This window comes from Lepus europaeus, chromosome 10, assembly GCF_033115175.1.
Source record: "Lepus europaeus isolate LE1 chromosome 10, mLepTim1.pri, whole genome shotgun sequence".
Classification (NCBI taxonomy): domain Eukaryota; kingdom Metazoa; phylum Chordata; class Mammalia; order Lagomorpha; family Leporidae; genus Lepus; species Lepus europaeus.
The window spans coordinates 101504539-101530857 of record NC_084836.1 but is presented as its reverse complement, the minus strand read 5'-3'; the positions used below and the strand labels follow the sequence as shown (position 1 = coordinate 101530857).

General features: G+C 49.4%; 1 protein-coding gene across 1 annotated transcript in view; it reads right to left on the bottom strand.

Moving 5' to 3' along the window:
* Positions 1-25001, bottom strand: part of CHMP4B (charged multivesicular body protein 4B) — a 53274-nt gene extending 28273 nt beyond the window's left edge. The window contains exon 1 of the mRNA XM_062204048.1: positions 24727-25001. Within this exon, the coding sequence (XP_062060032.1) occupies positions 24727-24916 (190 nt within the window). The 5' untranslated portion in view covers positions 24917-25001. The remainder of the gene's footprint in view (positions 1-24726) is intronic.
* Positions 25002-26319: the final 1318 nt, after the last annotated feature.

Here is a 26319-nt window from a genome sequence, read left to right as displayed (position 1 = left end):
ACAGGCATCGTGATGTGATGACAATGCAAGTACAGGGCACTGTGGGAGCCCAGAGGAGGGGAACCTAACCTTGGACGTCATCACAGATTGTGAAAGACGGTAAAGACAGCCTGGAAATACCTATCCTGAGCAGGGGGAACACAGAGGCATGAGGGCGCGGAACGATAAAAGGTGAAGAACAGACATGGAGGCCTTGTTGAAGAGATGTTGGACTTTCTCCCAGGGTTAGTGGGAAGCCCTTGAAAGATTCTAAGCAGGACAGGAACGTGATCAGATTTGCATTTCAAAAAATCCCTCTGGCTGCTGTGGAAAGAGAAGACTGGCAAGCACTGCAAGAGTGTAGTGGGTGTGGACTTAAAGGGCCTGAACTGAGGCAGACCAGGAGAGAATGAACTTGAGATGCATCAAGAGAGAAGACTCCATGGCCTGACCCACCTGTTTGAATGTACAAGGAAAGAAAATGGAAAGGGAACACCCTCCAGGTTCCTGGCTGGGGAAACCAGCTAGTGGACATGGCACTTCTCAAAGTAACTAGTGACCTGGGGAGGACAGGGTATGGAGGGGAAATCATTCTACCAGGTCTTTTTGAGTAACTGGAGGCTTCAAAATGCAAACTAGCACCTGAAATTAGAATTAACATTCTCTAGGGGGCTGGTGCTGTGGCGTAGTAGGCTGAGCCTCCACCTGTGGCGCCAGCACCCCATATGGGTACCAGTTCGTGTCCCACCTGCTCCTCTTCTGATCCAGCTCTCTGCTGATGGCCTGGGAAAGCAGTGGAAGGTGGCCTAAGTTGATTGACCCCTGCACCCACATGGGAGACCCGGAGGAAGCTTCTGTCTCCAGGCTTTAGATTGGCCTAGCTCTGGCCATTGCAGCCATTTGGGGAGTGAACCAGCTATGGAAGACCTCTCTCTCCCTTTCTGTCTGTAACTCTGCCTCTCAAATAAATAAATAAAATCTTTAAAGAAAAAGATTTATTTATTTATTTGAGAAGCAGAGTTACAGACAGTGAGAGGGACAGACAGAGAGAAAGGTCTTCCTTCCATTGGTTCACTCCCCAGGTGGCCCCAATGACTGGAGCTGTGCCGATCCGAAGCCAGGAGCCAGGTGCTTCTTCCCGGTCTCCCATGCGGGTACAGGGACCCAAGCACTTGGGCCATTTTCCACTGCTTTCCCAGGCCATAGCAGAAAGCTGGATTGGAAGAGGGGCAGCCAGGACTAGAACTGGCACCCATATGGGATGCTGGCACCGCAGGCGGAGGATTAACCTATTGCGCCACAGCACCAGCCCCATAAATAAATCTTTAAAAAAAAAAAATTAACATTCTCTAAATCCAAATGACAGAGATGGAATTCCAGGACTTCTGAGTGGGTCAAATCTAAATAACTTCTTACAAAACTATCAAGAGTCCAGAATTCAAAGGTAGACGAATTGCTAACATACATGTGTGTGTGTGTTCTTGTCAGAAGAATACACAGGTTTGCCTGAGTGTAAGCACAGAGACTATCTCAGGGAAGGGCAGAGAGGTGGGGGCAAGGAAAGCACCCTTCAAATTGTGTACCATTTACAAGACTACCTAAAAAAAGGACCAACAAAAAACTCACAGCCAATTTCTACCTCATCCCCAGACATGGAAAGGAGCTATATTTAAAGCAGCAAACATTTACTAAGAACAACCTAACTATGGTACTGGAGCTGTCTGAATTGAGCTCCTGCCTCTACCCACCAGGTCCCGGAAGGAAGCTCTAAGCCACACTTACTGGAGGTGACCAGATTCTTGGCTTGCCTGCCCTTGGTTTCCGTTCCCAGGCCAGGATACACTTTCTTTTCCAATTGGCCTTTTTTTCCTCGGCTTCTAGCTTGAATCCATGCCAACCAGAGCCCCCTTCTTCCTAAGCAAGCATGAGCGCACCCTGGCAACGGAGACCTCAGTAGAGGTCTGGAGGCCAGGGACAGTTGCGGGAAGTGGGAGAGAATGAAAAGTCAGCAGAAAAATACCCCCAGCAGGTGCGCTTGTCAGAAGAGCAAAGCAAGAGGGAAACCAAACCACAGTCAAAGGAGACACAGAAGCTGGTTCTCTTCTGGAAAGAGCTAGTCTTACCTTTGTCTACTAAACACAGGGCACAAACTCCCAGAGTCCTGAAACCCTTCTGCAATATCTCTTTTTCATACTTATGCAATTTAATCAGAGTGTGAGCTTCAGGAGGGTAGAGATAGAGTCCTCCTGTTCACCTTGGTATCTGGCACACAAGAGGTGCTTCGGGAGAATGGCTGGTTAGACAAGCTTTCTTTCTTTTTTTTTTTTTTTACTCGACAGGCAGAGTTAGACAGTGAGAGAGAGAGACAGAAAGAAAGGTCCTCCCTCCCCTGGCTCACCCCCAAAATGGCTGCCATGGCCAGCGCACAGCACCAATCCGAAGCCAGGAGCCAGGTGCCCCCTCCTGGTCTCCCATGCGAGTGCAGGGGTCCAAGCACTTGGGCCATCCTCCACCGCCCTCCCGGGCCACAGCAGAGAGCTGGACTGGAAGAGGAACAACCAGGACCAGAACCCGACGCCCATATGGGATGTCGGCGCTGCAGGCAGAGGCTTAACCAAGTGAGCCAGGGCGCCGGCCCCTAGACAAACTTTCTTACAGAGTAAACCCAACCTTGTATACAGACAGGAGCCTCGGCCTTCCCAGGGAGGGACAGGGAGGGACAGGTACTCAGTAAACTGAGGCAACTGAAGGAAAACCTGGTGGAGAGGTGGGTCTAGGAGCAGAACATAGGGCTCTGCCTAGCCCACATGCTCTGCTGGGGCTGGGAAAGAACAGGAGCAAGTGTACTGTGCTCTATCAGGCAGGAGGAAAAAAGTGAAGGAGCCACTGTTTTCTTAAAAAGCAGCCCCCTCAAACTCTAAGCGTTTGCAAATAGGCCCTGCTTCCCGGGTCACAGGGTGGGGGAGGCATGTGATCCAAGCTAAGCTACAGAACACCCCCCATTATGGTCACTGGTCTGGTTGAAGCACATGATCCCAGAAGCCAATCAGAATCCCTCCCCGGGATTGTTCTGATTCTGACTGGGCTAGAGAGACGTGGGTGAAGAGAGGTGAAGACTTCCCCCCAGAAACCAAAGCCATAAGCCAGAGTTGCCTGCAGCCCTGGCCCAGACTCATGGGGAAGTATGACAAATGAAGGCAACTGACAGTGGAGCTCCACCCTGTTATTTCCCAGTCATGTGAATCGATAAATCCCCTTCCTGAAAGGTAAGATGGAATGAGCTGCGGTTGTGTCACCAGCAACTAAAAAAATTGCAGCTATTACAAGTGATGCAGCCAGCATTCAAACTCAGTTTGTCTGACTCTCAAGCCCTTCTTACTGTTATATTCCCATTTTATAGATGAGGATATAGGCTCAGGGAAGCCAAACAGCTCATCTTAATGGCAGAAACCAAACATAAGCATTATTCCTCAGAAGAGTAAAAACAGATGGGGCACAACAATGTGGATGAACCTAATACCACAGAACTAAACATTATGCATGGCTCAAGTTGGGGCCAGCATTATGGCGCAACAGGTTAAAACCCCAGCCTGCAGTGCAGGATCCCATGAGCACCAGTTCGAGTCCCAGCTGCTCCACTTTCGATCCAGCTCCCTACTAATGTGCCTGAGAATGCAGCACATGATGACCCAGGTCCTTGGGCCCCTGCACCTGCATGGGAGACTCAGAGGAAGCTCCTGGCCTCGGATCAGCTCAGCTCCGGTCATTGTGGCCATTTGGGGAGTGAACTAGCAGATGGAAGATCTCTGTCTGTCTTGACCTCTCTTTCAAATAAATAAAATAAATCTTTAAAAAATAAAAAAAAATGGCTAAAATGATCAATTTTATGCTATGTATATGTCACAACTGAAAAATAAGAACAGGAGCTAATATCATAGCACAGTAGGTTAAGCTGTTGTTGTCCCATCTGAGGCTGGTTCGAGTCCCGGCAGCACTACTTTTTATCCAGCTCTCTGCTAATGCACCTGGGAAAGCAGGGTAAGATGGTCCAAGTGCTTGGGCCCCTGCACCCAGATGGGACACCTGAATGAAGCTCCTGGCTCCTGGCTCTGGCCTGGCCCAGGCCAGCAGCTGCAGACATTTGGAGGAGTGAACCAGCAGATAGGCAATCTCCCTATCTCGCTGTCTCTGTCTCTCCATCTCCCTGTGACTCTGCCTTTCAAATAAAGAAATAAACCAAAAAAAAACAAACCCAGAATGGTTGCTAAATTTGCGATTCTGGTTCTACTGAACACTTTGGTTAATGTGAAAGTTGTCAGAATCAAGATGGAGTTGTTTGTGTCAGTCCTAACAAAAAACAAAGCCAGGAGGCTATGAAAGAAAGGTACTTTCGCATGACTGAGTGACTGTGATTATCACAAAAGACAGCCAGAACCACAAGCTTACACAAAGACCATCACAACCTCATTACCGAAAGTACTTCTGCAAGGACATCTGCCAGCAACTGGCTGTTCAACCTTGGACTGATGTCACTCTTGTTACTAGTCACTGTGACCCGAGATCATTGTTTCAAAATACCTTGTGTAATCCTCATTTTGCCTTTAAAAACTTCCTCTTATCTCTTCGAATATGCCCATAGTTTACTATGGCACATGAGTTCTCACTGAAATTCCATTCTCAGTAAAATTAAAATTTGATTGTTAGCCTCTTTGTGTTTCTCTCGTTCTGCACTTAAAACTGTGTATGTGAGAATAATAAAACTGGAGGACTAACTCCAAACTGCACAGAATTACCAGACCAGAAACACAAGGCAAACACAATCTCTTTTCTCAAACAATTCATAGCAGTGCTAGATTATAAATTGTTTAGAAAAGAATATAAAGTGTCAGAAAGCAGGCTTCTGACCAAAGAAAACAATGCCTAAAGGATTCTTAAGTGGTTAATCAGAAAACAAAAGGATCGAGTGCCATGGACTGAACTGTGTTCCCCCCACCATCCCAATCACATGCTGAAGCCCTGACCCCTACATGACTGCATTTGGAGACAGGCCTTTAAGAGGTAACTAAGGCTAAGTGGCCCTTGTCTGACAGGACCGGTGGGCTTATAAGGGAGGCCTCTGTCTACTTACTCCCAGCAGTATGTACACATCCTAAGGAAAAGCCACATGGCGACACAGTGAGAAGGCAGCTATCTGCAAGCCCACCAGAAACCAAATCCCCCAGCACCTTGATCTTAGACTTCAGTCTCTCCAGAACTCTGAGGGGGCAACATTCTGTTGTTGAAGCCACCCAGTTTGCAGTATTTTGTTAAGGCAACCTATGCTAACAAATACAAGGAAGGTAAACAGTGAACATTCCCCAGCGTTCCAAAAATCTTTTTTTCCCACGAAAAGATAGGTTTATTTCAACAGTAATTTTGAGACTCTTACCTTAAGCAAGGCTGATACAGTAATTATACCAGGAGTAGATAATTTCCTACACTGTCAAAAATGGCAAAGTTCCTCTCTTCAATGCTGATCAACAAGCAGATTCATTTGTTCTATCTACTGAGTTAACCTGAGCCGCTGCTTCAGACTCTGGCCTGAGGGAGACCTCTCCGAGTCACAGACGAGCCGCTACAGTGCCAGCAGAGTCCCTTCCATGCACCTGTAAGTCCTACTCTCTGCAAGGCCTGAGAAGCACTGCTACCCTTCTCTATTCAACAGGATACCACAGAACCAGCAGGATGAGGAAAAGTCGCAGATTCCAGCTACGTAACCTGCCACAAATGTCAAAAATCTTAATCCTGGCCATAGCACCCCCATACCCTCTTGCTGTGGGGGCTCCCAAGGTGCTCCTTTCAAATGACTGACAGCCTCAAGGTCTTCCCTGCTTCCCACTGTCGCCTCCCCAACCTCCTTCAGCACCTCATTCGTCCTTGCTCCAAACACACTGGCAAAGGAGAGGCAGGGAAAGCTTTCACCACCCCATTCACCCCCATCCTTGCCATCAGCCTCTCCAGCCAAGCTGCCCTGCAGACCCTCCAGAGCACCTTCACATCCACTCGCGTGAAACCTGGTTCTGCTTCCAGCTCTGCTGCCAGCCAGCCCTGGTCAAAGAAAAGTCTTATACTATGGCCAAAAAAAAAGATCCTATATGAAGGATCTCGGTTAATGAGACCCCAGTGGAAAGAAGGGGCCATCAAAGAAGTATGTACTTTTCTCTGAAGGGAGGAGAGAACTTCCACTTTGCTTATGGCCTTGCCTAAATACTGACAGAGACTGTGGACTTAAAAGGCTTCCATAGCCTTGGCAGCGCATGTCAAGAGCCTTGGGTGGGGGCTGGCGCTGTGGTGTAGCTGGTTCAAGTCTTGGCTGCTCCACTTCCAATCCAGCTCTCTGCTATGGCCTGGGAAAGCAGTGGAAGATGGCTCAAGTCCTTGGGCCCCTGTACCCATGTGGGAGACCCAGAGGAGGCTCCTGGGCTCCTGGCTTCAGATTGTTGCAGCTCCGTCCGTGGCAGACATCTAGGGAGTGACCTAGCGGATGAAAGACTCTTTCTGTCTCCCCCTCTGCCTCTCTATAACTCTGCCTTTCGAATAAATAAATAAATCTTAAAAAATTTTATAAAAAAAGAGCGTCGAGTGATCACTGACATCATATGTAAGAGTGCTAATTGTTAAATTAACAACAGGAGTTATTGTGCACTTACTTCCCATGCAGGACCTCTGTCCTCAATGAGGTGTACTATGAGAATTAACTGTAAAACTTCTCAGTTTTCATATTTTGTGTGTATGTGTGCAAATTATTGAAATCATTACTTAATATAGAGTTGGTTTTCTGTGTATAAAGTTAATTGAAAACAAATCTTAATGGAGAATGGGACTGGGAATGGGAGAGAGAGGAGGGGATGGGGTAGAAGTGATGGTAGGAGGGTGGGTATGGTGGGAAGAATCTCTATATTCCTAAAGTTATACTTATGAAATTTGTACTAATTAAATAAAAGGTGGTTTTTGTTTTTTTTTTAAAAAAAGCAAAGTCTTGGTTTCCTCATCTGTGAAACTGGGTCGGGGAATGGGCCAAATGATCCCTCAAGTCCCTGTATTTCAGACACAGTAACTGAACCAGGTTCAGCCTTCTGAGCCATCGCCCTCCCACCGCTCCTATCTACTATCTACACATGTGCCAAGATACGGCTCTACAACACTCAGATGTCCCAGGCTGTTATCTCTTCATGGTTACCCCAGCCTGGACACTGGTCTTAACTCCCGTAGCAGACTTTCTTTAAAGAGAAGAATCACCATGTGTCTGTCCACTTGGACATGGCCTTCTTCCCTCCTACCAACCACAGACCCATATACTTTGAAAACAAAACAAAACCTGCTTCTCATATCTGAAAAGAATCAGAAAAGTCTTTCATGGGTCTATTTTCACTTAAGAGGTAGAAATTTTTGTATTTTAAACTATTCCACCAAAGGAGGCAGAGAAATTCAAGCCACAAATAAACTCACAGAAGATTTATAGTCTGACAGGCTTAAGCCCCTTGACAAAGCAAGTCATCTTAGAGCCTGTAGGGCAAAGAACGGTGGCAGTGACTCTTGACTGCTTTCCTCCCTGCAGCCCGGGACCGCTCCTGCCTCCCAGGGAAGACAGGCTGAGCAAATAGCCTGGATGTGGATTTTCAGCTGGGCCCACACCTCTCTAAGTGCCCTAAGTGCTTCCAGGTGGGCGGAGGACACACAGAACTAACTGAGAGAGCTGGAGTTCCTAGTGTTTTTTTTTTTTTTAAATCATTTATTTAGTTGAGAGGCAAGAGAGGAAGAGTTCCCACCCTCTGGTTCACTCCCTACATGCCTGCAACAACCCCCGACTGGGGGGCAGGAACTTAATCCAGGCATTCCACAGGGTGGCAGGAACCCAGTCACGGAAGCCATCACCTCTGCCTCCCAGGGTCTGCATGAGCAGGAAGCTGGAGTCAGCAGCAGAGCTGGGGACTCAGACAGGAGACACGGGCATCTCAACCTGCATCTCTACTGCTAGGCCAAAAGCTACTGCCCCTGATGTTCATAATCTCGGTCCCTTTCCCGTGTTTACAAACACTCAAGGCACTGGGAACAACTCCGCATTTACAGATACACATCCGGTCCTTTCCTGGCAAGAGGCAGCCACTCTCCAGTCTTCCTCTGAAAGCCCATCACACTTTTTCCCTTGGGTTCCAGTCATTATCCTTGACGGGCTGTGAGTCCAAGACAGCTAACAATTCCTCTTTCCTGTACTCCTGGCAACACCCTACACAGTGCCCTGCACTATAAGGTGTTTGGGAAACACACGGACAGAATAAATGGCCTCTGAGATTCTTAAAGGGGCCAGAGTAAGGAAACACTGCTCTCTCAAGACCTGAGCAGCTGGGGAGCTGGAAACATTCCCTGCCTTGATCTGGGTGGTGTTACACGGATATATACATTTGTAAAATGTATTGAACTGTGCACTAAACACTTGTCTGCTTGACTATAAATAAGTTATACCCCAATACAACAGGGAGGAAAAGGCACCAACTTTTCACCAAGATGGCAATGAAGGTGAAGAAGGAAGCTCTTGTCCCTCCCAAAGCTGAAGCAAAGCCAAGGCTTTGAAGGCCAAGAAGGCAATGCTGAGAAGTGGCCACCGCCACAAAGAAAGATCTGCAGGTCACCCATGTCCCAGAGGCCCAATATACTACACCTCCAGAGGCAGGCGAGTATCCTCGGAAGAGCGTCCAGAAGACACAAGCTTGACCATGAGGACGCCATCGAGTTTCCCTGGACCACTGAGTCTGCCATGAAGAAACAGAAGACAATAACCTGGGGCCTTCACTGTGCCACAGCAGGTTAACGGCACTAGCACTCCACATGGGCACAGTTGGAGTCCTGGCTATTCCACTTCAATCCAGCTCCCTGCTGATATGCCTGGGAAAGCAGTGGAGGATGGCCCAAGTCCTTGGGCCCCTGCATCCACATGAGAGAACTGAAGGAAGCTCCCGGCTTTGGCCTGATCCAGCCCCAACTATTCCAGCCATTTGGGGAGTGAACCAGCAGATGGAACCAATCTTGCGCTCGCTCGCTCTCTCTCCTTCTCTAACTCTGCCTTTCAAATAAAATCTTAAAAAATAATATGACGATAATAACACACTTGTGCTCATTGTGGATGTCAAGGCAACAAGCACCAGATCAAACAGGATGGGAAGAAACTCTGTGACACTGGTGTGGCCAAGGTCAATACCCTGATCAGACCCATGGAGAAAAGAAGGTCTATTCAACTGGCTCCTGATGATGGTGCTCTGGATGTTGCTGTCAAAACTGGGATCAGTCCAGCTGGCTAATTCTAAATATGTTTTCTCACCATAAAAAAAAAAAAAAAAAAAAAGGCCGGCGCCGTGCCTTAACAGGCTAATCCTCCACCTTGCGGCGCCGGCACACCAGGTTCTAGTCCCCGTTGGGGCGCCGGATTCTATCCCGGTTGCCCCTCTTCCAGGCCAGCTCTCTGCTATGGCCAGGGAAGGCAGTGGAGGATGGCCCAAGTCCTTGGGCCCTGCACCTGCATGGGAGACCAAGAAAAGCACCTGGCTCCTGGCTTCAGATCAGCACGATGCGCTGGCCGCAGCGGCCATTGGAGGGTGAACCAACGGCAAAAAGGAAAACCTTTCTCTCTGTCTCTCTCTCTCACTATCCACTCTGCCTGTCAAAAAAAAAAAAAAAAAAAAAAAAAAAAAAAAAAAAAAACCACCAAAAATTGCTGTTGATATACTAACTCTCTTAGGTCTTTATTTTATAGATTTCCCAGTCCTCTCTAGAGTCCTGTAAAATGGGCTAAAAGTAGGAAATATTCCAATTCCTTCTATACGAGGAAGCTACAATACAGAAAAAGACAGTACCTTGTCCAGCTTGGCCACATAGAGTCAGAAACTTAGGAGCAACCAGACCCTGAGGGTTCTGATCCCCACCCAGGCTGCTCCAAACCACCAACAGCCAGCTAGGACCTAAAAGAAAACAATCCCTAAAATAGCCACTGTTTGCTCCACCTCTCCTGTCAACTGGCTTTCTGCATGGCAACTTTCTTTTCTTTTTCTTTTCTTTTTTTTTTTAACAGGCAGAGTGGACAGTGAGAGAGAGAGACAGAGAGAAAGGTCTTCCTTTTGCCGTTGGTTCACCCTCCAATGGCTGCTGCAGCCGGCACACTACGCTGATCCTAAGGCAGGAGCCAGGTGCTTCTCCTGGTCTCCCACATAGGTGCAGGGCCCAAGCACTTGGGCCATCCTCCACTGCACTCCCTGGCCACAGCAGAGAGCTGGCCTGGAAGAGGGGCAACCAGGACAGAATCCGGCACCCCGACCGGGACTAGAACCCGGTGTGCCAGCGCCACAAGGCAGAGGATTAGCCTATTGAGTCACGGCGCCGGCTGGCAACTTTGTTTTCAAAACCATTCTGGCAGGGTTGGGGTCATGCCACACCAACATCTGCTGAAAGCAATGAGGCAGCAGAACTCGCTGGAATGAGAAGACAGGAGCATGGGATCCAGTCCCAACTTTGCCAACAATGAGCTGTGTCACTTAAAACAGTTCTCCTACTGTCTCTGGACCTGGGAGTTCCTTATCTATGAGTTCTAAAGTTGTGATTTTCCAGAGCTGCTAGGATGCTCCCAGGAATGTTCTGTAAAAATTAATAAAAGCAAGACAGGTGGGGGCCAGCGCTGTGGCACAGTGGATAAAGCTATCGCCTGCAGTACCAGAATCCCATATAGGTGCAGGTTCAAGTCCTGGCTGCTCCACTTCTGATCCAGCTCTCTTCTATGGCCTGGGAAAACAGTAGAAGATGGCCCAAGTCTTTGGGCCCCTGAACCCAAGTGGGAGACCTGGAAGAAGTTCCTGGCTCCTGGCTTTGGATCAGCGCAGCTCCAGCTGTTGAGGCCATTTGGGGAGTGAACCTGCAGATGGAAGACCTCTCTCTCTCTCTCTCTCTCTCTCTCTCTGCCTCTGCTTTTCAAACAAATAAATAAATCTTAAAAAAAAAAAAATAGCAAGAGGGAGGCCATTTGGCACAGCAGCTTGGGATGCCCACACCCTTACAGACGTGCCTAGATTCAAGACTTAGATGCACTCCTGAATCCAGCTTCCAGCTAATGTGCACCCTGGGAGGCGGCACAGGTGTTGGTTCAGGTACTTGGGTGGGTCCCTGCCACTCACACAGGAGTCCTGACTTGAGTTCTAGGCTCCTGGCCTCTGTCTAACCTAGCCTTGGGCATTTAGAGTACAAATCAGCAGATGAAAGAATAGACAACACCCCCAGCCCAGTGCCTCTTTCAAATAAACAATTAATTAAAAATTGTGTATGTACTGAACATATATAGGCTTAAGAAAAAAGAAGAAAAGGGAGGGCTGTTTGAATGGGCCCTGGTAGGGAGCTGAGGTTTGAATGGCCCTAATTTAGAACCAGCTGGGTAAACATGTTCCATATTCCTAAGAGGCTCAGCTGCTGCTGGTGGAATAGGGACCTGAGCACAAGACCTCTGCAGAAAGGCCACAGCTCTCCCCAGCACTCCCAGTCTCACTGATCGACAAACAGCCATCCTAAAGGGCAGATTAAAATAACTCAAGTCAGGCCAGCCCTTAGAACCTGGTGTTTCTTCTCCTTACAGAGGAGACAATCTCCTATATCCTATGCCCTCAAAGGTGGGTCACTGAGGAAGTCAAGTCCTGCCATAAGGATGCACCCCAGTGCGTTTAACTAACTGGTCCCTGCTGGGTTGTAGGCCAGCAGGATTTGAGCGTACTCAGTCCAGCAGAAATGCTTCATTCACTAAAAAGCCACAGCAATGGCTGAAGCAGGCTACTGATCCGAACGAGGCTTAGGTGCCAGAAGAGATGCCCTCTGGCATCCAGGCTGCTTCCATGCACAGGCTCAGGAGAGCAGCTAAAATCCATTATTCAGCTCTGGCCTCTGAACCAGGGACTCAAAATGGGAAAATGTCCAGCAACTTTGACAAAACAGCCTGTGGCTGCCCTCCACTTTTACAATGAGCAGGGATGTACCCAAGCTGTTAACAGACAAAACAAATGCTGAGCTACTATTTTTATGCAGCAAAGCTGCTTGGAGCAACACTTGGCTCTCTGGAGGGTTACCGTGATATGGCACTTGTTGACTCAGAGTGTTAGAGCAGAAAGGAATCTTCACATTCATTTAGTCCATCCTTCTGTGGTGTTGAGAAAACAAAGGCCCAGTGAGAGCAGGCATTTACCCAAAGGCACCCAGTGGCAGAATCAGAACTAGAATCTGGGTGTACACTGTCATAAAGCCCAAGGGCCCTGCTTGACCATTCTGGGCGATGGAGGCAGCACCCAGGGAGAGGAAAGCTAACAGGAAGCTGGGAGCTCAGAAGCTGGGGGAGAGGAGTTCTCAAATTTGGGGGAATGGGTCAGCACACAGTCTGGGATAAACCTGAAATGTATGGCCTCAGAAACAGGACACAGTCACCCAAGAGAAGTAACTAGCGCTGTCTCCAATCACAGCTAAGCATGAAGGGAAGATTAAATAATCCCCAAGATCAGAACTAATTGAGCCAGGCAGGCTGCAGGGAGTGAAACACACAACATGAGGCAGCTGTGGACTGGATTAATAAACGAGGCTGGGTCAAGGTAGTTTAAACAGGGAGGAACTGCCTGCTCACCTCTGGCGTGTGACCTGAGATACTCCTGGAGTGGAGAAAAGTCACTGCTCTGCCTCTACCCAGCTGTCAGGAGGTGCTGGGCAGAAGGGGGAGCCAGGAGAAGTAACAAGAAGGGGTTTTGATCCACAGCATTGCCCTTCCATGGGAGCAGTCCCTCTCCCCGCCTCGCTCCCTTAGGCTTCACATGGGGGCTGCAGAGAGGGCTGCTGGTCCCCAGCCAGCTGCTCTCTAGAGACAGAAAGCAGCCATTTGTGCCTCACTAAATTCAACCTCAGACAAACTCTTCAACCTGGCAGCCAGGGCCTTCTCAGGAAGATTGCAAACTACCTTGTCAGGCTCCAACCCTCAATTACCTGGGTCATGGCTGCCCCTCCCCCACACCTTCTCCTGGAGACACACAAGCACATGCTAATCTCTGTACCTTGGCTCCCACAGTTCTCTCTGCCCAGAAAGGTCCTACCCCCCTTCCTCTGTCCCAAATCCCATTTATCTGTCAAGTCCCAGTTCAAAACCCCACCCATCCCTGGCACTGACCCAGAGGATCCCCATTGGAATTCACTGCTCCCTCCCTCCTTCTCCTGCCAGACTTTGGCTGAACACCAATGTGTCTGCTCTCCCCAGCCCTCACCAGACTGGGAGCTCCCAGACAGTAAGAACTCTGTGGCCCATACAGTCCCTCCATGTGAGCTTGTACAACAAACACTCAAAATGTCTGCCCATTTGAGAGGAACTGAATTTAACAACATTTTTCCTTTTGCCACAGTCATCTGATAGAAACAAACAGCCTCACCCTGGGATGTCGGAACCAGAGAGGAGCTGGGCCTCTTTCAGGGACATTTGTGTGGCCAGGCCACTCTGCCTCGTACCTCAAGATAATAATAATACTTCTTGTCAGAGGACCAAGTGCTTCAGGACAAGAAGCTCTGCAAACACAGATTCTCAAGTTCGAGGCCATTATTTTAAGCTCTCCTTAGAATCATGCATTGGGGCCGGCACTGTGGAGTAATAGGTAAAGCCACTGCCTATAGCACCAGCATTCCACATGGGCACCAATTGGGGGCCTGGCTGCTCTGCTTCCAATCCAGCTCCCTGCTAGTGTGCCTGAGAAAGCAGTAGAAGATGGCCCAAGTCCTTGGGCCCCTGCACCCGCATGGGAGGGATTTGGATCAGCTCAGCTCTGGCCATTGCAGCCAGTTGGGGAGTGAACCAGCAGATGGAAGACCTCTTTCTCTCTCTCTTCTCTCTGCCTCTCTTTTCTCTCTGTAACTCTGGCTTTCAAGTAAATAAATAAATCTTAAAAAAAAAAAAATACTGAATGTATTTCCATGTTCCTGGCTTTTCTCCTCAAAAAACTTTTCCTATTAATTCTAAGTTCCAAGCACTCACATATTTTACATTCTTTCCACTCTTATATTCCATTACTCTCCAAAATAATGATTCAATAAAATATAGACTGCAGCTTTCCAACAAGTCTGTTCTGACTACCTCTACTGAATAGCACATACTCTGAATTCTGAATATGCTTCTAGAACATATTACATTGTACCCTGATTATCAGTTGTCTACCACTCTAACTACACTGTAGGCTCCTCAGAAGTAATCACCTGTGGGGCTGGCGCTGTGGTGTAGTGGTTAAAGCCACCGCCTGCAGTGCTGGCATCTCATATGGGCACCGGTTCCAATCCCGGCTGCCTCACATCCGATTCAGCTCTCTGCTATGGCCTGGAGAAGCAGCAGAAGATGGCCCAAGTCCTTGTGCCCTTGTACCCCTGTGAGAGATTCAGGAGAAGCTCCTGGCTTTGGATTGGCATAGCTTTGGCCATTGCGACCATCTGGGGAGTGAACCAGCATATGGAAGACCTCTCTCTCTACATATGCCTCTGCCTCTCTGTAACTCTGTCTTTCAAATGAGTGAATAAATCTTTAAAAAAAAAAAAAAAGGTAATGACCTGCTTTCATCAGCATTTACCCAGCAACTAGGACAGTATCTGGCACACAGCTCAAGTTAATACTTGGCAAGTGGATTCATGAACTAGGAAAATTGTCCCGCTACCTTCTTTTAAAATGCACCACCTGGAGCAGGCATTTGGTGTAGCAGTTAAGACACCACTACATCACTTGGGATACCATATCCCATATCAAGGTGCCTGGGTTCGAGTCCCAACTTCATTCTTCATTCCAGCTTCCTGCTGACGTGCATCATGGGTTGTAGAAGGTGACGGCCCAAATATCTGGGTTCCTGGTACCCACATGGGAGATCCAGATTGAATTCCTGACTCCTGGCTTCAACCTGGTCCAGTCCCAGCTGTGTTGTAGGCATTTGGAGAGTGAACAATGGGATGGGAGATCTGTCTCTTTCTTTTTCAAATAAATAAATAAATTTTAAATAAATAAACACACCATGTAAAATTAAATGCAAATGCCTAAGCATTAAGAACAAAGATTTGGCATCTCAACATCAGAGCCCTCAAACACTGCACAATATCCAAATCTGTTCCAAAATCTGTCAAACTTTAATGGGCATAGAGACAACTTGGGGAACTCATAATAAGGTAGGCTCTGCTTCAGTAGGTCAGGATGGAGCCTAAGAGTTGCATTTTTTTTTTTTTTAAAGATTTACTTATTTCTTTGAAAGGCAAAGTTACAGAGAGGGAGAGGTATCTTCCATACACTAGTTCACTCTCCAAATGGTTGCAACAGCCAGGGCTGAGCCAGGCCAAAGCCAAGAACCAGGAGTTTAACCTGGTCTCCCACATGGGTGCAGGGACCAAACACTTGGGTCATCCTCTGCTGCTTTCCAAGGCCATTAGCAGAGAGATGGATCAGAAGTGGAGCAACTGGGACTTGAACCGGTGCAAATACGGAATGCCAGCACCACAGGCAGCAGCTTAACCTGCTATGCTACAGAGCTGGTCCCTAGCAGTCTGTATTTCTAAGTTTCCCAGAGGTGACCACACTTGGAGTGGCAAGGCTGAAGATACTACAATCGGCCTTTGTAGCTGATGAAACTGACACTCACACATGTGAGGGAGCTTGCCCAGGATCACAAAAGCAGCAGTGGCAAAGGTGGAATAAAAGCTCAGGTCTTCTGAGCCCACATCCAACACCTTTCACACTGTCCACACCACTAGCCTTTTGAACCAGCCACAGCAAAGAGATTTACAGCCTTCCTCAATCCCTCCTCCGATAAGCTCCCCGAAAGCTCTGCTCTGTAAGGAGGGAGGAGGGCAAGCTAGAAATACCAGCCATGGGAGAATCAAGCAAGCCAGACGCTCTTGCTAAGAACTTAAATCATTCAATCCTTCAGCTAAGACTCTTTAAGAAGGCCCAAATGAACGTAAGGGGTTCCTAGATGCTCATTCCTCTACTAAGAAATGACCACAGGAAAATATTATTGCTTAAAGAAAAAAATCTGGCACACAGGAATTATCAGGACTAAAGGGCACACAATCAAATTAACTATCAACAAATGGCTCGGACCTGTGTGTTGCTCCAGCCGTGGCTGGAATATTCAGAGTATTCAGCTCTGCCCACTCCACACCTTAAGAGCAACACGGATGAATAAGAGCACAACCAATGGAGGGTAACAAGAAAGGAACAGAAGCTGCAGGCAGGGCAGGTGCTGTGGCACAGCGGCTAAAGCCATTGCCTGCAGTGCTGGCATCCCCTATGGGCACCAATACGAGTTCCAGCTGCTCCACTTCCAATCCAGCTCCCTGCTGTGGCCTGGGAAAGCAGTGGAAGATGGCACAAGTCCTTGGGCCCCTGCACCCATGTGGGAGACCAGGAAAAAGCTCCCAGCTCCTGGCTTCAGATCAGCATAGCTCCGGCTGTTGCAGCCATCTGGGGAAGTGAACCAGCAGATGGAAGACCCATCTCTCTCTCTCCCTCTCCCTCTCCCTTTCTCTCTGTGTAACTGACTTTCAAATAAATAAGTCTTTAAGAAAAAAAAAAAAAAAAAAAAAAAAGAACCGTCACCAATGTCACCAATAAAGGGAAGACAGGCCTTACAGCGATGCATGCAAGCTTGAGACTTAAGCACCAGCTTTCTCCATCTGTGCTGAAGGGGATCAGACCTGCTCTTCATGGTCCCAACAGGCAGAATTAGAACCTGTTTCCCAGTTCACAACTGTTTGGCATGAGAGCTGGGACTTGCCCCCAGCCTACTGACCCCAAATCCCACATTCCTTCCACCAACCCAGGCTGCTTCCCTAGGTAGCTGCACTCCGAAAGACAGAACTTATGCCAAAGAAAGGTGAGTTCACAGAGCTGCCCACAGACAGGACTGGAGTGCAGAGGGCAGAGCCCCTAACACAACTCCTGTCAGCAGAGGAGTTCAGTCAGAGGTTAACCGCTTGGCAGGAGTACCATGAAGGGAATATGGGCACCGGACGGGTGGCTGGGTGAGATGAACTGGTCAACCTCCGAGAGGAATTAATCTCTTCCTGGTGCGTTTTCTCTAACACCTCACTCACATACTGACTACGGTTTGCCTCTCATCCTATCTTGTACCTGTGTGTGTCTTCCTCACTGTTCTGTGAGCCCTGTGGGGAGAAGGTGGTGTCTTATCTCTCCTTACAACCTCACGGTGCCAAACACCACAAGTGGTAGAGCAAGGGGACGTTCACATCTCTGCGCACGGGCACTCTGCACACGTCAACTTGGACCATCCTCACAAGAACCCTATGCAGTGGTGGCCGTCCCTTTGTAACAGACGGGGAAACTACAAGTCAAAAGAAGCTAAGCAACTACTATATGGTAAAGGTGCAAACAGAATCCTTTGCCTCCCGCCTTAAAGGAAGACAGTAAACGTCTGCCGACTTGAGCAAACACCTTAAAAGCAACCACAGCCATGTCCAGCTAGGTCTGCTGCTTCCTGCTGCTGCGCTCAAGTCCTCCTCCTAAATATAATCATCCACGTTCAAGGTGATCCATCTGAAGTTGCTGGGTTTTGAATATCCTCCCTCACACAGCCTTTTTTTTTTTTTTTTTTTTTTGACAGGCAGAGTGGATAGTGAGAGAGAGACAGATACAGAGAGAAAGGTCTTCCTTTTTGCCGTTGGTTCACCCTCCAATGGCCGCTGCGGCCGGCACATCGTGCTGATCCGAAGCCAGGAGCCAGGTGCTTCTCCTGGTCTTCCATGCGGGTTCAGGGCCCAAGGACTTGGGCCATCCTCCACTGTACTCCTGGGCCACAGCAGAGAGCTGGCCTGGAAGAGGGGCAACCAGGACAGAATCCGGTGCCCCAACCGGGTCTAGAACCTGGTGTGCCGGCGCCGCAAGGCGGAGGATTAGCCTGTTAAGCCACGGCGCCGGCCTCACACAGCCTTTTAAAGACAACAGCCCAACACAAAACAATTTTGGGTAAGAGGAGAAAGGTTTCGTAAACCTCTTCCACCCAAAAGAGTTGCATCCCTTCCTCCCGGTGGGCTGACTCCATGCCGGCCGGGGCTCTGGACCACGGGAAGCAAATCAGAGCTGGCTTCTGCCTCAGAGATCAGTGGCCGGCACACACCCACACAGGCTGTGCTCCGGGACTTCGCTCCCCACACTCAAACCCAACGCCGAGCAACTCTAGGTTTCCCCCAGGAAAACAGGGAACTCTAAGGGCCTCACATTGAAACTGCCAAACAAAATCTTGAATTTCAACTCACGTCACAAATCTACAGTGACAGCCGCTTAAAAATATGTAATCCCCCTGCCAAATGGGGCAAAGAAAAGAGTTGTCATTTGAGTCAAAAGCGCCAGCATGTTTGGCCAGTCCACACACAGGGCCTCTCTGGCACTCCATCCGTCTTAAATAAACTAAACCCAATCTGGCCGACCATTCCTTTGAACAAGAAACTTAATCATCACCAAGGGAACTTCCCACTGCTCGGTTCCCTGGGTGAACTTCAGGTTTGCCATCCCTGGGCCTCTGGGATAGGAGATCCTGCTGGTACAGGCACCATTAAGATGTTGTGCTTTATCTGAATTCCAGAGAGTGAAAAGGCCACATTCACTATAAATTTAACTTATTAAGATGTCTTCCCACATACTAACGTCTTACAGTGACTTTATTAAACATGAGAGCACCACCCTGGCTCCAGCAATGAGCAGCACTTAATGAAGATATATTTCCCAGGAGCTCCTGGCTTCTCTGCATCCAACAGACATTCTCAGCTGAACCTAAATTAACCTGTAAATGAATTGATTTGCATCCATAAATCCACAGAAATGCACCAGTGTAGAGCGTTTAAGATACCAGACTCCATTTCCCAAGGTAATACAATTCTCTGGTTAAACTAAAATATGATTCGGTCTACAAAGTGTTTTCATCTTTAGTAAAACTGGAATAAAAGAGAGAAATCTTAACCACCTACAGTAGGTATTTCCTTAACTAGCTAGCATGTCTTGAAAAGAATCAGGGTGGGCACTGCGGCACAGCAGGTTAAGCCAGCTCTTGGGACACCCTCATCCTATACTGGAGTGCCTGGAATGGAGGCCCACCTCTGCTTCAGACCCAGCTCCCTGCTAATGAGCCTGGGAGGCAGCAGAGGATGGTCCAAGTACCTGAGTCCCCGGATGGAATACTGGGTTCCTGGCTTTGGCCCAGCCCAGCCCTGGCTGTTGCAGGCATTTGGGAAGTTAACCAGCGGATGGAAGATCTGTCTTTTTCTGTCTCTCCATCTCTTTCCTTCTGTCACTCTACCTTTCATATAAATAAATCTTTTTTTAAAAAATCTTTGATATTTGATTTTCTTAGGGAGAAAACCACTGTTTGGAAAGGTACCAAAAAAGACCTAAGTTAGGATGACTCTTGTCAGTTCACCGAGAATGCAGCCCTGGTTCTCAGCCAGCTTGACAATTAAACCAAAGAAACTTGATCAACAATCACTTTATCAGAAAAGAAAAAAAGGATAATATTCAATATCCACAATGTGCGACACTCTTTGTTATATTATCTTAGCTGACCCTTGCCATAGCCATGTGAGAGGAATATTATTTCACAATGGGTGATATTTAAGTCCCTTGGAGGGAAGAGACCATCTCTGTGTTCTCAACACCGAGCTTGGGACCTAGCACACAGAAGAGCCTGGCACATGTGTGAGGAATGAATACATGAATAAAGAGAAGGAAAATACATTTGGCAAAAATATGCAACGAAAATTTTGCTCTATGCCCCTAACTGAAACCACTGTCTGGACACACCTACATACCGCAAATCATCTCACTCAAGGTTCCAAGATTTGTTTCAAAGGGCAATTTATCATCTTTCCAATGTGCTGTGCTGTAAAGATAGCATCCACAGAGCCTGGTCCTGTCTCACTTCCTTTTTTCCCCCACTCAGTACCACACCTTGCACAGGTAGGCGTTTAATGAGCTAAGTGATGACAAAGGTCATGATGACGCCTTTGGCCATTATGGGAGTAAACAGAGCACAAGGTGCCCACAGCTACCAGAAGAACTGGTCTCTGAATTGAGTTATATCTCTCTTGATCCTCATTTTCCTCTTTGTAAAATGGAATAACAGAATGTATCGACAAAATTATGTTTATTCATTCAATACATAGTTTCTGAGCATTAGCCACGTGCCCTGTACTACACTAGGTGCCGGAGACTCAGCAGTGAACACACCACCATCTGGCCTCATGGAGCTCCCAGTGGATTCTGTGAGACAAACAAAAAGGGAGTTTTACAAACTTCACAGGACAACACAGGAGCATTGCTTCTCCTGTTTCTCAACCTGGTTAATGGCATCACGGGCAACTCGGTCTCCCAAGCTCTAAACTTGAGAATCATCCTCAACTCTCTCTCATTCATCCTACCCACACCCACAACTGCAATAAATCACCATGTGTCTTTTGATTCTCCTTCTGAACGTTCTCTGGCATGTATTATTTCTATTCCAGTTCGCCATGTTTCTACTCCAAGCCCTTAGTTCCCACCTGAAGTTTCCTTGCAATGACAATGGCAAGCATTTATCAATCACTTATCATATAGCTGACCCTGTGCTTTGCATGTATAATGTATTTTAATTCTATAAAGGAGATACGGGTACCTCATTTGTAAAGGAGGAATCTGAGGGGCTGGCACTGTGGCGCAGTAGGTTAATCCTCTGCCTGCGGCACCCGCATCCCATAGGGGCGCCGGTTCTAGTCTCGGCTGCTCCACTTCTGATCCAGCTCTCTGCTATGTCCTGGGAAAGCAGAAGAGGATCAAGTGCTTGGGCCCCGCATCCATGTGGGAGACCTGAAAGAAGCTCCTGGCTCCTGGCTTCAGATCGGCCCAGCTCTGGCCATTGCAGCAATTTGGAGAGTGAACCAGTGGATGAAAGACCTTTCTCTCTGTTTCTCCCTCTCACTGTCTGTAACTCTACCTCTCAAATAAATAAAATCTTAAAAAAAAAAAAAAAAAAAGAGGAATCTGAGGCCCACAGTACCAGGATAACATGACCCACACACATAGCTCGTAAGTAATGTAGTCACAGTTCAAACCCAGCTCTATGAGATAATAGCCTTATCCCTTACCAGACTGCTGTGTTCAGCCCTTTGGATGTACACATGGCACAGTGGTTAAGATGCCACTTGGCATACCCACATTCCATCATCAGAGTGCCTGGTTCAAGTCCTGCCTCTGCTTCCGATCCAGCTTGCTGCTAATGCGCACCCCAGAAGGCAGCAGGTGATGGCTCAAGTACTTGGGTCCCTGCCACCCTCACGGGAGATCCATACTGAATTCCAGGTTCCTAGCTTCAGCATGACCCAGCCCTGAATGTTCCAGGCATTTGAGCACTGAACCAGCAGATGGAAAATCAACCTCTCTCTCTCTCTCTCTGCCTTTCAATGGGGAGGAAATTGTACTCATTTTTGCTGAAATGCTCTTTCAAAAACCTCAAGGAGATATGACTGCTTTTTATTTTAAAAGAGTCATTTATCTATTTGAAAGGCAAAGTTACAGAGAGAGAGAGGTCTTCTATCCGCTGGCTCACTCCCCAAACAGCCACAACAGCCGGGGCTAGGCCAGACTGAAACCAGGAGCTTCATCTGGGTCTTCCCGATGGGTGCAAGTACTTGGTCATCTTCTGCTGCTTTCCCAGGCGCATTAGCAGGGAGCTGGATCAGAAGCGGAGCAGCAGGGACTGTGCCCACAAGGGACGCCAGCATTGCAGGCCACAGCTTAACCCGCTGTGCCACAATGCCAGCCCCGTGACTCTGCTTTAAGACAGTCATTGGCTCCTCACCATCTCCAAGTCAAGGTCCAAAGGTTCAAAGGCCACCCTCCAGTGTTATCTATCCTGTTCTGCTCCACAGACTCCAACTAGAGGCACTCTCACTGCTCCCCAACACACCAAAGTCCTTGCTCACCCACTTCCCATTCCCCTTCCTCATCAAAGTCTCCTTTACCTTGACCATCCTCACAGAAACCTCCCACTACACAGTCAGGCCTCAGCCTGGGCCCAGGCACGCCCTCAGGTTTCAGCTCTGACGGTGAGGATCCCCCCCCCCCCCATCCCATGTTTCCAATCCCAAGTTCCTGGAGGACAGGCATAGTATATTTTTATGTCTGATGCTCAGGGTCTCGGCACAGTGGTGAGTCAACAGGAAGACTAAAAGAGTGGTATGTGGCGGTAACCTCACAGCACTGTTGCAGTGGGCAGGTAAGACCTGTCTCCCAGAGCACAGCAAAAAGAAATGCAGGGGCCAGGCGTTGGCCACAGCAGTGAAGACTTTGCTTGGGATGCCTGTGTCGCACACTGGAGTGCCTGAGTTCGAGTCCTGGCTCCACTTCCGGGTCCAGCCTCCTGCTAGTGTGCACCCTGGCAGCCAGCAGGTGATGGCTCAAGTACCTAGGTCCCTGCCACCCATGCAGGAGATCTGGATTAACTTCCAGCTCCTAGCTTCAGCTTTGCCCGATCCCAGCATTTAGGGAGTGACCCAGAGGATAGGAGATCTCTGTTGGTCTCAACCTCTACCTCTCTCTGCCTTTCAAATAAATAATACAAATTTAAAAAAAAAAAAAATTTTTTTTTTAAAAGGACAGGTTCTAGTAGCTCCTGCCCACTCAAGCAAACTCTAGATAGGCTGCTTGCAGCCAAGTTATCACAGCTGAGCCTGCTCCGCCACTGTCTGCCAGCAGCCTCCGAGTCTCCCGCAAGCCAATTCAATCACCTTCCAAACTGCAGAAACTAAGCTGGCTCCAGCCCAAGAGACCACAGAGCTGGCCTCCTGATAGACAAGGAGGTAAACTGCCACCCTCCTCCACTGCCACAGAGAACGCGCCAAAACGCAGACTGGTCAGAACGGCTCTAATTACCGTTGGTGAAGACGATCCTCCTTGTGAGACAGTCCGTCAGAGAAAAATAGCCAGGGACAGCAAAACAACCCTGCTCTCCATCTCCAGAGCTACAGCTGGAGGCCAGGCCACTAACAGATGAGGATACAGCCTCGTTACGGGTCTCCCTGCTCCCACCTTCACCCCTTCCCACTCTCCAAAGAGCAGCCAGATGATGTTTTTAAAACTCAACGATTAGGACACATTCCAGCACATCACCCTCCAACAGCCTTCCATCCACCTGGAATAAAATCCAAACTCTACCAGGAAGTTCAAGGTCCACCCCCACCTCCCTTATTTCATACCACTCTTCTTTAATCACTACATTCCACACACTGGCATCTTCTTTCTATTCCTAAAACCGGCTGCCCTCTGGGGCTCTCCCCCTGCTGGTCTCCCTGCCTGGAAGACCCCTGCCCCAGATTTTCCCAGAGTTGGTACCCTCTCAAGGCTCAGTCCGAACTTCAGCCTTCCAAAGCCGTGTCCCCTGACCACTCCATCTGAGGTGGCACCCCCTCCCAGCCCACCACTCCCTAGCAGCTCAACTTCCTTCTTGTTTAGAACGCAGTACCACTAGTCAAGATTTTCTTTTATTTCCCTGTTTCTGACTTCTACCCCCTTAGGGTGGAAGTGCTCTTTTGCTCACCCCCTCTGCACGCATCTGGCTTTCAGAGAATTCCCAGAGGGGCATCCTCAGGCTAGACTACTTTGAAGACAGCATCCATGCAACCCCTACTGTGTGCCGGAACCTGCAAATCCAAGTTCTTCCTTCCAGAAGGGTAAATTAACTAGCTCAAGGTCACACAGCTAGTCACTAGCACACTTCTGAGTCAATCACCGATTTGTGTGGCTCCTAAATCCCCGTCACCTTTGTCCCCCTCTCAGGGGACAGAGCTGTCACTCTGATTCACCAGCTACAACAAGAAAAACCAAACATTCCTAAAGTGTTGCCCTATACAGTTGTCGAAGCATTTTCACAGTCATCTCACTTGCCCAGAAAGCCAACAGCAAGCGAAGTAAGCCGACCCTGCCCCAGCAGCGGAGACAGGGGAGGGGTCCAGCCCACGGAGGCATGGAGCCCGCGATTCGGGCTGGGAGGGACGGGGAAGCGGTGAGTCACCAGGTGAAGGCTTGCGCCACGGGAAACTCTCCGAAGACCAGGACGTGAGGCAACAAGAAGCGAATCAGAGCCGAGACACCTCGGGCCTCATGGAGGACGAATCCCTGGCTGATCGGTGGGGGAAACTAACTTGCTCAAGTTCCCTCGGCGCGGGAGTCAGGGGGCTCTCCTCTCCCCATCGAGGAAGCGTCCCGAGAATTCGGAGTCGGGCGACGGGGACAGGCCAGGGGCAGCTCCCAGGACTCCACGGAGGGGTCGGAGAGGACGGGGTGGGACCAGGAGGCTGGGAGGCAGAAACCAGACAGACGGCCGCCGTGGCCGCGGCTGGGAAGGAGGGCGAGGCCACAGGCAAGGGGCAAAGGCGGAAGAGAAAGGAAAAGAGTGAGGGCGGAGGAGACCGCTGCGAGCCCAGGGTGTGCAGGGGCCTGGCAGAGTGAGGGGACAGGGGGAGACCGGCGGTCCTCAGTCCAGGGCCCCGGAGACAGCTGGGGAGGGGTCCCGTCCCCGGGAAGGGGGCCAGACGGGGGAGGGCTCCAGGGTCCGCGCAGACCCCGAGGCGAGCCGGACCAAAGTGAAGTCCGGCCCTGGGAGTCCGAGGAGAGCCTGCGGGGGGTCTGGAAGGGCAGGGCGGCCTCACCGCGCTTGTTTTTGGTGCCGTGCTTCTTGGCAGCCGTCAGCTCCTGCTCGATTTTCTTCTCCAGGAACTCCTGCTTCTTGCTTAGCATCTCCTCCGTGTCCCGCAGCCGCTGGATGGCCTCCTGGGGGGTCGGGCCGCCCTTGCCGGCCTTACCCCCTCCAGCCCCGAACAGTTTCCCAAACACCGACATGGTTGCTGCTCGCCGCGCCGGCCTTCGCCGCCCGCTCCGGCTCGGCTCAGATCCGGCGCCCGCTCCCGGCCCCGGCCGCTCCTGCCGCCGCAGGCCTCGCCTCTGCCTCCGCCCCGCAGCTGGGCCCAGCCGCACCACCTCCCACAGGCCCCCACGCCCGGCCAGGCCGGCGTCAGGGCAACGCGCCGCTGACTACAACTCCCAGCGGGCGACGCGCCGGTCGCGCCTCAATTCTAATGGAAAGGGGCGCGCTGCATGCCGGGAGACTATAGTCTTCCGGCTTGGGGCGCTTGGCGGCGCGTCTTTTTTGGTCTCGCTGGGGTCAGAGGGCGAGGTGGCAGGCTGGGAAATGTAGTCTCCTTGGACCCCTGCTCTGTAGAGGTGGGCGAACTGGAAGAGAAATAGCAAACAATGATGATACTAATTAACACTGTGGACAGTTTGTGATCCAGGCATTGTGAAGAGTGCTTTACACGCATCAGCCCACTGAGTTCGCATGAGCAGCCTGACAAATACTGCTGTCCCTATTTTAGAGGTGAGTAAACCAAAACTCAAGAGAAACTGAGTGATGGACTAGCTTAACTTACTGGCCCTATCTTTGCAAATGCTGTCCCCTCCGCGTGGAATGCCTTTCCACTCTGTATTCACCCAGGAGCATCTCTGAAGCTGATTAGGGGCTAATACCATTGGCACTGGACTTTTACTGCAAAGGTTCAGAATCTGCCTTGACTACTTTTGTGAGCAGGTAACTTCCCCTACTCTGCCCTCCCTTCCAGCAGCTGGCTGACAACGGGGCCATCTCGAAGCTTGCATGAGATAGGGAAGGGAAAGTGTTTCTCAGCATCACCTGGCACACAGCAGGTGCGCAAAACTGTTTTATTCCCAGCTATTCTGCACCATCATTAGGGTAGTAATAATTGTGCTGGGGGAACCACAGCATTCTCAAAAGAAGTGTTAAATAGAGTTTTTTGTCCCTGCAGCAGACAGCCCCTGCTGGTGTGGGCTACATTTCCTTGTCTCTGCTGTCAAGAATCACGTCATCCATTAACTATACTAGGTGTAGTAAGACTACACCTAGTAGCCAGTACTTCCCCCAAGTCCACCATTCTCATTTGCTGCTTCCAATATTTTGCATTTTTAAAAGATTTATTTATTTATTTGAGAGGCTGAGTTACAAAGACAGGAAGAGGGAGAGAGAGAAGGAGAGAGGGAAGGAGGGAAGGAGGGAAGGAGGGAGGGAGGGAGGGAGGGAGGGAGGGAGGGAGATAGAGAGAGAGAGAGAGAGAGAGAGAATGAACCTTCCATCCACTGCCTCACTCCCCAAATGGCCACAATGAAAAGGGCTGGAACAGGCTGAAGCCAGGAGCCTGGCGGTCCAACTGGGTCTCTCCTACGTGAGTACA